The sequence below is a fragment of the Balaenoptera musculus genome, chromosome 8 (genome assembly GCF_009873245.2).
Source record: "Balaenoptera musculus isolate JJ_BM4_2016_0621 chromosome 8, mBalMus1.pri.v3, whole genome shotgun sequence".
Lineage (NCBI taxonomy): Eukaryota > Metazoa > Chordata > Mammalia > Artiodactyla > Balaenopteridae > Balaenoptera > Balaenoptera musculus.
The window spans coordinates 110,011,801-110,022,573 of record NC_045792.1 but is presented as its reverse complement, the minus strand read 5'-3'; the positions used below and the strand labels follow the sequence as shown (position 1 = coordinate 110,022,573).

At 65.8% G+C, this 10,773-nt stretch overlaps 2 protein-coding genes across 8 annotated transcripts; one reads left to right on the top strand and one right to left on the bottom strand.

The window, feature by feature from the left end:
- Nucleotides 1–1,209: 1,209 nt before the first annotated feature.
- Nucleotides 1,210–5,833, top strand: LOC118899208 (translation initiation factor IF-2-like). 3 transcript variants are annotated; one of them, XM_036860545.1, is made up of 2 exons: nt 1,210–3,979; nt 4,514–5,833. In XM_036860545.1, exons 1-2 carry the CDS (start codon nt 3,646–3,648, stop codon nt 4,654–4,656), a joined length of 477 nt encoding a protein of 158 aa, XP_036716440.1. In that variant the 5' UTR covers nt 1,210–3,645; the 3' UTR covers nt 4,657–5,833. The 3 variants fall into 2 exon arrangements, 2 of the variants coding, with proteins under 2 accessions (XP_036716439.1, XP_036716440.1); XM_036860544.1 differs by having other exon boundaries at nt 1,210–2,292; nt 2,964–5,833.
- Nucleotides 5,834–5,994: 161 nt separating this feature from the next.
- Nucleotides 5,995–10,658, bottom strand: HRAS (HRas proto-oncogene, GTPase). Of its 5 annotated transcripts, none has more exons than XM_036860548.1 (6): nt 10,631–10,658; nt 7,482–7,643; nt 7,137–7,315; nt 6,887–7,046; nt 6,715–6,791; nt 5,995–6,361 (listed from the first exon to the last, which is right to left on the bottom strand). In XM_036860548.1, exons 2-6 carry the CDS (start codon nt 7,590–7,592, stop codon nt 6,298–6,300), a joined length of 591 nt encoding a protein of 196 aa, XP_036716443.1. In that variant the 5' UTR covers nt 7,593–7,643; nt 10,631–10,658; the 3' UTR covers nt 5,995–6,297. The 5 variants fall into 5 exon arrangements, with proteins under 5 accessions (XP_036716443.1, XP_036716445.1, XP_036716441.1 ...); XM_036860550.1 differs by lacking the exon at nt 10,631–10,658 and adding an exon at nt 8,851–8,987 and having other exon boundaries at nt 6,715–6,796; XM_036860546.1 differs by lacking the exon at nt 10,631–10,658 and adding an exon at nt 8,851–8,984.
- Nucleotides 10,659–10,773: the final 115 nt, after the last annotated feature.

Genomic DNA, 10,773 nt, shown 5'->3' with positions numbered 1-10,773 from the left:
CCGAGGCCGGGCCCAGGGCGAGTCAGCCGCCGCTGGCCCTCAGAACTTCCATCGCCCCACAGCCACCAGGCTGCAGGCCTCACGCAGACAGGAGCCCAGGGTGTGAGGGTAAGCCTGGTGGGCCCCGCCGTCCCACCACCCCTGCCCATCTGCAGGCCTGGGCACAAAATCAGGGAGGTTTCCTGTAATGCGCCAGATGGTAAATATCTTAGACTTCAGGCCCAGCCACTGTTGTCTGAGAACACAGCCTGTTGGATACACAAACGAGTAAACATGGCTGTGTCCCAACTTCTGGTTCCATCTTAAACCTCTGGCTTGTTTGCAGGGCAACTCACTTGTGGCATTAGAAAACCAGAACGCCAGGATGGGGTGAGGCCATGGACACTGGGAAAGAGGCCGGTCAGATGAGAGAGAGGACACCTATGAGAGAAAGAACTATATCTAAATGTAAAACTTTCATTCTGCAACAGATACTGTTAAAAGAATGAAAAAGCTACAGAGTGGGAGAAGATATTTGCCAATCATATATCTAATAAAGGACTCATGCAGAATAAGAACCAAAGTGCTGGCAAGGATGTGGAGCAACAGGAACTCTCGTCCAGCACTGGTGGGGATGCAAATGGTGCAGCCACTGTGGGGGACAGCTGGGCGGTTTCTTACAAAAGTACACATACTGGGACTTCCCTGGTGGCGCAGTGGTTAAGAATCCACCTGCCAATGCAGGGGACACCGGTTCCATCCCTGGTCCCGGAAGATCCCACATGCCGCGGAGCAACTAAGCCCGTGCGCCACAACTACTGAGCCTGCGCTCTAGAGCCCGCGAGCCACAACTACTGAAGCCTGCGTGCTCTAGGGCCCACGTGCTGCAGCAGTGAAGACCCAATGCAGCCAAAAAAAAAAAAAAACTACATATACTCACCATGTGATCAGCAATGATGCTCCTTGGTATTTACCCAAATGAACTGAAAACTTAAACACACATAAAACCTGCATGCAATATTCACTGCTCTACAACTAGGCCCGTGAGCCACAACTGCTGAGCCTGCGCATTTGGAGCCTGTGCTCCGCAGCCGGAGGGGCCGCGATGGTGAGGGGCCCGCGCACCGCGATGAGGAGTGGCCCCCACTTGCCGCAACTGGAGAAAGCCCTCGCACAGCAACGAAGACCCAACACAGCAAAAATAAATAAATTAATTAAAAAAAAAAAATTCACTGCTCTATTCGTGATCGTTAAAAACTGGAAGCAACCAAGATCATCTTCATCGAGGGAATGGATAAACCGTGGGATTCCATGAAACGGACTATGATTCAGGGACACAAAGGAACAAGCTGTTGATTCACTCAGCAGCGTGGATGAGCCTTAGACATATTTTGCTAAGTGAAGGACTCCAGACCCACATATGATTCCTCTCACAGGGCGTTCTGGAACAAGCACAGCCCCGGGAGGGCAAGCACCAGCGGCTGCCGGGGCTAATGGGGTGGGGGCTTAAGCTGCAGCGCGGATGCGGCGGCCCCACCCGTGTGTGAAAACCCACGGGGCTGTACGTCCCAGAGACTGAACTGTCATGTGTGCAAACTGAATAAAGAAAGAAAATAAAAACTTGTCAAACTGTATACCTGGGATATTTATATTTCATTGCATGTAGACTTAACCCCTGAAACTTGAGTTTTGATCCTGAAAATGCTGTACTATTAATCAGAAACTTGGCAGGGATGAAGGTTCCCAGGGACCAAAGCTCTTGTGGGGCCCCCGGGAGGCAGCTCCTGCTCCACCGGCTCTTTCCAGAACACTCCCTCGAGGACCACCAGCTGAGAGGACCCCACGGGCTGCCCACAGTGGGGTCTTGGGCCAGCCCCCTGGCCTTGTGCTCTCCCAGGTCAGGCCCCCCAAGCCTGCCCTCACGGCAGGACCTCCAGCCCGTGCTGGGCCCCATCGCCCCCCTCGCCTCATCTGGGAAAGGGGACCCAGGACGGCGCCCAAAGCCTCAGGCACGGGGCTGCTGTGGTGCTGGCGCCTGAGCTGGCTCAGGGGCTCTCCGGCCCAGAGGGCATCTCAGGTGGCCCCTCCAGGGCAGTGTGGGCTCGGCCAGGCGGGAGCCCATCCAGGAGCTGAGGTGGTAGTGTGGAGGGGGGCAGAAGAGGCCTCCGGGTGGGTCCTCCATGCACATCTGGCTCTTGCAAGAGGTGGCTACTGCCAGGGCATGAACCAGGTCATGGCCATCCTGCTGATGTTCCTGAGGAGGACGCCTTCTGGGCGCTGGTCCAGCTGATGACAAGAAACACGCCATGCATGGTAGGTGACCGCCGGGGACAGCTGGGAGTGCCTCAGGGCCAGGGGTCTCCCTGCAGAGCTCCCCTGGCTGTGGGCTGGCGGGGACCTGGGCCCAGTCCATCTCCCCATCAGCGAAGGGCACTGGCTCCCCGTGCTGCCCTCTGGGTCCTAGAGCCACGGCCCTCAGTCCCGGCCTCGTCCGGGCAGCTCTCCCTTCCCTGCTGGTCCTTCTGCCTCACACCTGCCACCCCCCAGCGCCCTCCGAGCCCATGGCCAGACGAAGCCCCGGCAGCAGCAACACCCCCTCCCGTGCCCCCAGCCTGGCTGCCAAGCCTAGGAGAGGGCCAGGCACACCCCCGCCACCCACCCCGTGGGCCGCACTCCCTGCCCCTCTGTACTGGGTCCCCCACCCTCTGCTGTGGCCAGGGCAAGTGCCAGGGCCGGATGCCTGCCCACCCCTCAGCCCAGGGCGCCAGCCGAGCTGGGCCTCCGGGAGCAGGGCCTCTGCCCCGGCGGCCCCGGCCTCACAGGCTGTCCTGCCTGGGAAGAGCGTGTCCAGCCAGGGCTCAGGAGGGCCCCGCACGCTGGGGTCACCACGGGGGGCACCTGCAGTACTCAACCCTCGCTGGACACGGCTCTGACTTGTGGGGGTCTGGGGGCTCCTCGGGCTTCTTCATCCCGGGGGTTCCCAGAACGGCTGAGACTCCAGGCCCACGAAGAGCACATTCTAGGCAGAGCCTCCCCCAGCTGCAGCGACACCTGGTGAGTAGAAGCGTCGCCCCCCGCCCCCCACAGAGGCCCTGTCCCACGGCCACCGGGGGGGCTTGGCCTCCTGCAGGCTTCACTCTCCTTCTCCTGGGGCGGATCAGCGGCGAGCTCGGGCCACCTGGGTCCTGGGGGCGGCTGCACGGCGTCCCGAAATAGGGAGGTTTCCGGCCCAGCACGCAGGCCCTGAGCCCCTGTGCCCTCCATCGGGACGAGGAGCAGATGTCCCTGGGGACTGACACCGTCCAGTGGTTCCTGCAGGGCTTCATCCACCAGGTAAGGCTGCCCAGGAGGCTGAGCCCCACCCCCCAGACATGCCATGCCCCTCCCGAGGGGCGTCCGGGGGGCAGCCCGGAGCCCTCCTGGTGGGCGCAGGGCATCTCGAAGTCCCAGCCGTTTCTGCTTTGGCTCCCTTCAGAAGGCTGGGTCAGCCCGGGGGTGAGCAAGCCAGCGTTCTGCTCCACTGAGGTGTTCCCACCGAGCGTGGGACAGGCTCTGTTGCCCCCAGATTAGGGGTCGTGCTGGCCAGGCCCTCAGGACCTTGAGTCCAGGAGCCACGACCCCACTGGGACGAGCCCAGCCAGGTGAGGAGCTGCAGGAGCTTGTCTGATGCAGCCCAGGCGGACTGCAGAGGCCGGAGGCCGGTGGCGGGTTCTTACCCTGTGCTGGGACCACCACCGTGCCCTGCTCAAGCTGCCCCTCCTGGGCCTGCTGTCCCCACAGACCCCCTTTTCGCTCACCCTGAAGCTCTGGGATGCCTACATCCTGGAGAGCGAGCACATGCTGACGGCCATGGTGTACACCGTCCGCAAGGCTCCCGAGCGTGGAGTGCAGGCCGCAGAGGAGGCAGGCCGGCCAGCACGGGGGCCCAGAGGTCGCCCTCCAGAGCGCGCCCTTGGCAGTGGCCCTGCCCACGGCTCTCCCGGGCACGGCAGACCCCCAGGTGTGGTGCCCAGCAGAATACAGCCGCCGCCCACGGGAGGTGCCCCAGGGTGGGGGGCTGAGTCTTCCCAGTGGGGCCCCCGCTGGCCTGATGGCGTCCGCACCCCCAGAGCACCTGCTGAAGCTGCCCCGGAAGGCCTGCAGGAGTTCCTGCAGGACACGCTGTCCCGGGCCTGGGCCCTGGAGGACGACGCGGTGCTCAGGCAGCTGCAGGCCTCGATGGCTCAGCTGTGCGGGGTGAAGCGGGACCTGCTTCCCCCAGGTGCCCTCGGCAGCAGTCTCCTCCGGAGTCACCCTCCGGGGCAGTGAGCGGTGGGGCGAGCCCCAGGCCTTCCTCCTCAGCCCCATCCATCTGCTCTTCTGCTCTAACACTCGGCCGACCAGGCCAGGGCTGGGCGTCAGGACAGCCAGGGGTCAGCAGCCTGGAGAGCTGTTCTCAGCGCTGGGCCGGAGCAGCCACGCAGGGTCCCACGGGCCCATCCTGCGCAAGCCGAACGGCCTGGTTGAGAAGCTGACCTGGTCTGTTCATTTCCAGCAAAACCTGAAGAGTTCCCCACGAGGCCCCTGGGCCTGGAGCGACCTGCCCCAGCCCCCAGGCCTCTCCTTACCCCTCCCAGCATCAAGACGCTCCCCGGAGAAGACGGGCTGGCGCTCCCTGGCCCACCTGCCCAGCACTAGCAGCCCGGCCCCTCGCCCGGCCCGGCCAACCTGAAGGCCAAGGAGCAGCAGCACGAGGGGGCCCCGGCCGCAGGCCTCCCGCTGGGGGCCCCGGAGGCTCCGAGTCTGGCCTGCCTGTCCCCAGCCCAGAACAGTCCTCAGGATCGGCTGCGGCCAGTGATGGAATTCCCTCCCAAGCCTCTCAGTGAACCATGAGGCCACAGGCAAGTGGCCCCCAGACATCGGCTTTGAGCCGGAATGCTGGGTCCTCTCCCCTTCAACACCTGCCTGGGCCACGCCCAGGGCCACACGATAGGCATGGCCCTGCAACCCCACTGAGGTCCCAGCCACTGGCTCTGCCCAGCCCGCTGAAGACGGCACCGCCAGGGCCACGACACCCCTCCTGCCCTGTGGCAACTGCAGCCGGCACCCCTCCTGGGGCAGTGACCAGCACGGCCACGATGGACCCAGGGCAGTGCCCCAAGAGCAAGCCCCGCACGTCCCCACAACCCCCAACCTCTGCGTCCACAAGGAAGCTGGACGCTCAGGGGCCTCCAGGGGACAAGGTGACTGTGAGCACAGTGACCCCGAGGCCCTGGGAAGACAGCGACACGCCCTGCTGCTTCACGCTGGCCTTCCCTGAGGACGGGACCCCCTCACACGGCACAAGGCCCTGACCCAGAAGCGCCTGGCCTGGTCTGAATTTGGGCCCCGGGAAGGCAGCGGTGCTGTGAGCACCCCGACAGTTGGGATGATGACTAAAGGGGCCGCCCTGGCCAGTGCAGAGTCCTGCCCGAGGCCAGGCGAGCCCTCTCAGGGCTGCACGTGGCCACCTGGGGCCTGGATGGGCCCCACAGGCCGCTTTGGTGACCTGAGGTGGCCCTGGGAGCAACAGGCCACCTCCAACGAGGGGATGGCAGGGCCAGCCAGACGCCAGACCCCACGCAGCCACCTGGTCCCCACGGGGCGGAGCAGAGGGCGCCGCGGGACCCGGCAGGCTGTGTCCCGCCCTCCACCAAAGTCAGTTCCTGCCTTCCAGGGTCCCCAAAACTCAGGAGATACGACCCCACCCGGAGTCCGAAGAAGCTCCCCGGCCCGCAGCCATTCCCTATGAAGGCCTCCCTACCAGGGAAGGGACAGTCTTTGGTCTCAGTTTCCCCCCTTGCCGGTTAAAGGTGAATAAAGTTTCATGTGCTAAGTGGTAGACGGGCCGGTGCTCGCAGCACCCAGAGGTCTCCGGAGGACGCACCCGGGGCCCCCAGAGGCAGAGAAGCTGCCGGATGCGCGAAGCTGAGGTTCCCGCATGCCTCCTGGGGGGTCACTCGCACCGCAGCCTCCCGGCCTCAGCCAAATGCCAGGGTCAAGACATGAAATAATTTACTGCGACTCAGCCTGTGCCCAGCGGGCCAGGACAGGGCTGGAGAAGAGTGACAACTGGGGGCCGCCGGTGTCAGTTCATGACAGTCTGTGCAAAGCGTCCCGGGAGGCCTGCGGTCACTCTGTCCACCGACCTGGGCGGGCCAGGCTCTGGCGGCACTTCCTTCCTTCCCTGCATCCTTAGCCCGCGTCTCATCCGGCACCTCCACACCCCACACCCACGCCGCTGTCAGGAGAGCAGGCACCTGCAGCTCAGGCAGCCCGGGCCACCCTCGTCAGGCGGGCTCAGCTTGCGCGCCTTGTGCTGCCGGATCTCGCGCACCAGCGTGTAGAAGGCATCCTCCACGCCCTGGGAAGAGGAGGCCAGCTCAGGGCGGGGACCACTGCCTCGGCCTCGAGCAGAACCCCAGCCCCTTCTCCACCCCACCCCGCAAACGGGGAGCTGGACCCTGCTCCCCTCTGGCCCCAGGGCCACCTCGTTGAGAGGCCTGTCCTCAGCAGCTCCCCCACGGCCCGCTGAGGGCTGGGGCCGACCAGGACCCGTGGGGCAATCTGGGGGCACAGGGGTGGGGGCCCCAGGGTCACCGCTCCGGTCTGGCTCAGGGCAGCTCTCTCCAGGGACCTCCACCTCCCCCGGGAGCTGTGTCGGCCCAGACCCGGGCCCTGGCCTCCCTCGCTGCCCTGCCATCCGGGGAGACTTACAGCGAGAGGGGCTGCTGGGTCACGGGGGTCCCGGAGGGTCCCAGAGGGTCCCGGAGCTGGAGCCAGAGCCAGAGCGGCTGCCCTGCGTCAAGGGAGAGGGGGCAGTGAGTGCGGCTCCCGGGCGGGGCGGGGCGGGGCCCTGGCTGGCTGCGGGGGCAGGGGGCCCGCTCACCTGGCGCGTCTTGGCCGAGGTCTCGATGTAGGGGATGCCGTAGCTGCGGGCGAGGTCCTGGGCCTGCCGAGACTCCACGGTGCGCGCGGCCAGGTCACACTTGTTCCCCACCAGCACCATGGGCACATCGTCCGAGTCCTTCACCCGTTTGATCTGCTCCCTGCAAGAGGGAAGGCGTGAGCCGGTGGGCAGGCTGCCCGTGGCCCCTGAGGGAGGGCAGGAGGCCCCTGAGGGCTGGCGGGCAGCTCACCTGTACTGGTGGATGTCCTCGAAGGACTTGGCGTTGTTGATGGCAAACACACAAAGGAAGCCCTCCCCGGTGCGCATGTACTGGTCCCGCATGGCGCTGTACTCCTCCTGGCCCGCCGTGTCCAGGATGTCCAGCAGGCAAGTCTCCCCATCAATGACCACTTGCTTCCGGTAGGAGTCCTGGGGAGGACACTGCTTAGAGACAGCCGGCTCTCCAGGGATGGGACCCTCCCTCGCTCCTCTCGTGCCCCCCAGGACCTATGACGAAGAGACCCCTCCTGCAGAGCGGGTAGAAGACAAGCCCGTGTCAGAAGCCAGGCTGTGTACAGGGGCCAGGCCAGCTCACCTCTATGGTGGGGTCGTACTCATCCACAAAGTGGTTCTGGATGAGCTGGATGGTCAGGGCGCTCTTCCCCACGCCTCCGGCGCCCACCACCACGAGCTTATACTCCGTCATTGCTCCTCAAAGGACCACAGCACAAGGCACTGCAGTGGTCGCCTGTCCCACCTGCCGAGGAAGCGGCACTCAGCACGGCCAGACCACGTAGGGCAGGCCCGCTGAGCTCCCTGGGCCAGCCTGCCCAGGCCCGGCCTGCCCTCTGGGCCCAGACATCCAGGTAACAGGGGCGGCAGCCAGAATGGTGGCCCAGCCACTCACCTGTGGCACCTCCAGCCCAGAGGTGGGACGGGGGTTCCTGCCTCCAGCTGCATTTAATGACTGTGTGAGAGAAGCAGGGAGCCGGCCCCCCAGAGGCAGGGCTGACAGCTGAGAGCGTCTCCCAAGCATGCACCCGAATTAGAAGCTGCTGGGTAGGCAAGAAGCCTGAACTGGAAGCGCCGTGGGCTGAGGTTACCAGCGCCCCCATGAGAACAGGCCTTGCCACAGTGGCGGGCACAGCAGCGTGCCCGGACAGGCTGGTGGCAGCCGACAACCGGCTCCAGGCCCCCCCACCCCCGGGCATGCTGGTGCATTTGACAAGTATTCACTGAGCACCTACTGCATGCCAGGTACTGCTCCAGGCACAGGATGACGAGCAGACAGAAAGTACCCCTGCCTTGGCGGGTTCGGGCTATGCTCCAAACAAAAAATCCACATAAGGGAAAAATAAAGGGAAACCCACTGGGCCCCACTACCAGAAGAACTTTGGAGAGCATAAGGAAGGTGAGGAGGCGGGCAGGGGGCCAGGGCTCCAGGAAGCAGAAGCTGATCACAGGAAAAGACCCAAAGGAGGTGCGGAAATAAGGAGACAGGTGAGAAAGGAAAACGGCCTGGGGCCAAGGCCTCTAGCTGGGGTGCCCCCAATTTGTGATGCTTAAAGAAGGGATGCCCTTGTGGGGACAGTGGGCAGTGACTTCCTAAACCTCAGATTCGTCTGGTGTATGTGATGGCCGCCCGGTGCCCGAGCTCTTCGCAGGAATCCTTGCGTCTCTGGCGGGTGGGAGACCCCGCCTAGCGCTATGGTCACGGGCGGGCCTCCGCTCGGGGACACCCAGCGCACTTGCGGGGCCCCGGAAGACAGGGCCCGGGACACGGAGCCGAAGGGGCTGGCCTGGGTGAGGCAGAGCGGACCAGCCGCCGCCCGCAACCCCCGCCGCAGCGCCCCGCCCGTCGCCGCCCGCGGCTCACCTGCGCCCCCGCGCGCCCGCGCGCCCTGCGAGGACAGCAGGCCCCCCGCCCGGCCCGGCCCGGCCCTCGCCGCCCCCGCCGCACTCACCGCTCACTGGCACGACTGCCCCCGGGGCCGGGGCGGGGGCGGCGGCGGGGGTCGGGGCACTTGGCTCGCCCGGCGCATGGGCTCCGTCCGCGGCGGGTGCGGTTCGGGTTGCGGGCGGCGGACACCCGACCGGGCCGCGCACGCCCCGCCCCGCGCCCGTCCGTCAGTCCGGCACAGCCTGCCATTGGCCGCGCGCGCCGGGCCCCGCCCTGCCCCACCCCGGTTGGCCGAGAGGCCCGCCCGTCAGAGGCCTCGGCCGGGCGGGGCTTCCGGGAGCTGCGCGGAGGGCGGTTCCCGCCCGGCTGGGCCTCGTGGGCTGCGGCCTGCGGGGTTGGCTCCGCTGGGGATGGGGTCTGCGGGAGACAACTTATCCGGAGACTGCCCGGGCTCTCCCGGGAACAGGCGGGACTCGCGGGGAGATAGAGACCCTGCGGCGAAGCGGGTCCGCGGCCGGGTGTGGACTGGGGCGGGGTCGCCGATGTCCGATTCGAGCCCCTGCGCCGCTCTTGGAGCCCAGCGCCGGGCCCCTGGGCACCTTCACGGCGCGCACAGCTGCGCCCACGCCCCCCTAGGCCGTCCCTGCGCCGTGCCGCGCAGCACACCGTAGGGGTTCCGGAGCGGAGGGGACAGCCCGAGGGCTGAGCCTCAGGGAGGGTGGAGCCCGCGGGGTCAGCACCGCAGACTCCCCCGGACCCGAGGCCGGGGAAAAGCGGAGGGGCTGCCGGGACGAGGGTCAGGTGCAGGTGGCTTCGGAAGGGCCTCCTCCCGGCTCCCAGGACGCCTGGCAGGTTCGGCGGGGTCCTTGGGCGCGGCTCAGCCATGCGCCCAGGGCCAGGCGGCGCAGGGCGCCTCGGCTGGGCGGGGATGTCTGAGCCCGCGGAGCAGCGAGTCCAGCTCAATCTTTTTACCCAGTGCGGGGGGGGTCTTGTTTTTCACTTACGTAGTGCGCAGCCCCGCCCCGGGCTCCGCAGAGGGCCCTTGTCCCGCGCTCCCTGATCTCCAGCTTCCCCCAACTTCGGCAGGCCCTGCAGACTACCCGCCCACCCAGCTTCCCCAAAGCCCGGAGCCCAGCCCTGCAGAAGCTCACCCTGAGGCCCAAACGGTACCCAGGAAATCCAACCCAAAAGTTGCCATAAGGGGTTGAATTGAAGACTCTCCCACCCCAAGCATAAATACGCACATTGTATCTCCTTTAGAGACTCTCAGAAGTACATGATTTAACATTTTAAAAAATTTCAAAGTAACGCATAAACACATTCTCCTTGTTTATAAGAAAGAATGGTGCATTACACGTAAGGCCAAACCTCCCCCTCTGCTCAGCCGGCACCTCCTTCCATTCCTACCCCTTCCGCGCCGTTCGGCCCCCTCCCGTGCCGGCTCCGTGCTGTTGCCCAGGAGCTCACCCCACTGCAAGCCTTGACCTCGGCAGGCCCCTGGGGGGCCGCCCCCGCCCCAGGCACGGCGCCGACCCCACGTGCCGTGGCTGTGTCCGGTTGGCCGTCCCGCGCACTGCGCCGCGGCCACGACGGAGCCCGGCTCGCGCCTGACGCGCGTAGACGCGAAGTAAAGGCGGATAAGTGAAAACGGGTGACGGCGCCTCTCGCCGGCGCGGACACGCTGGACTCCCCTCCAGGAGTCCAGGTCTGCATTTCCCTCGTCTTCAGAGGGTCCTTTCCCAAGGCGCTTCCTTTAAATCCCGCAGGGCCTTGGCCTCAGGGACGACCCGACACGGGCGCCTACCACCTGAGAAAGGTGGGCGCGAGTCTCCACCCCAGACCACCTTTGCGGAAGCCGACACCTGGCCTGCCTGCGCCCCGCCGTCTCGACCGCGTCTCACCTCCCCAGCTTCCCTCCCGGCCCGAGGGGCGCTCCCGCGCGTGCGGGGCGGGACACGGGCAAACCCCCCCAACCTGGTTGGCCGCC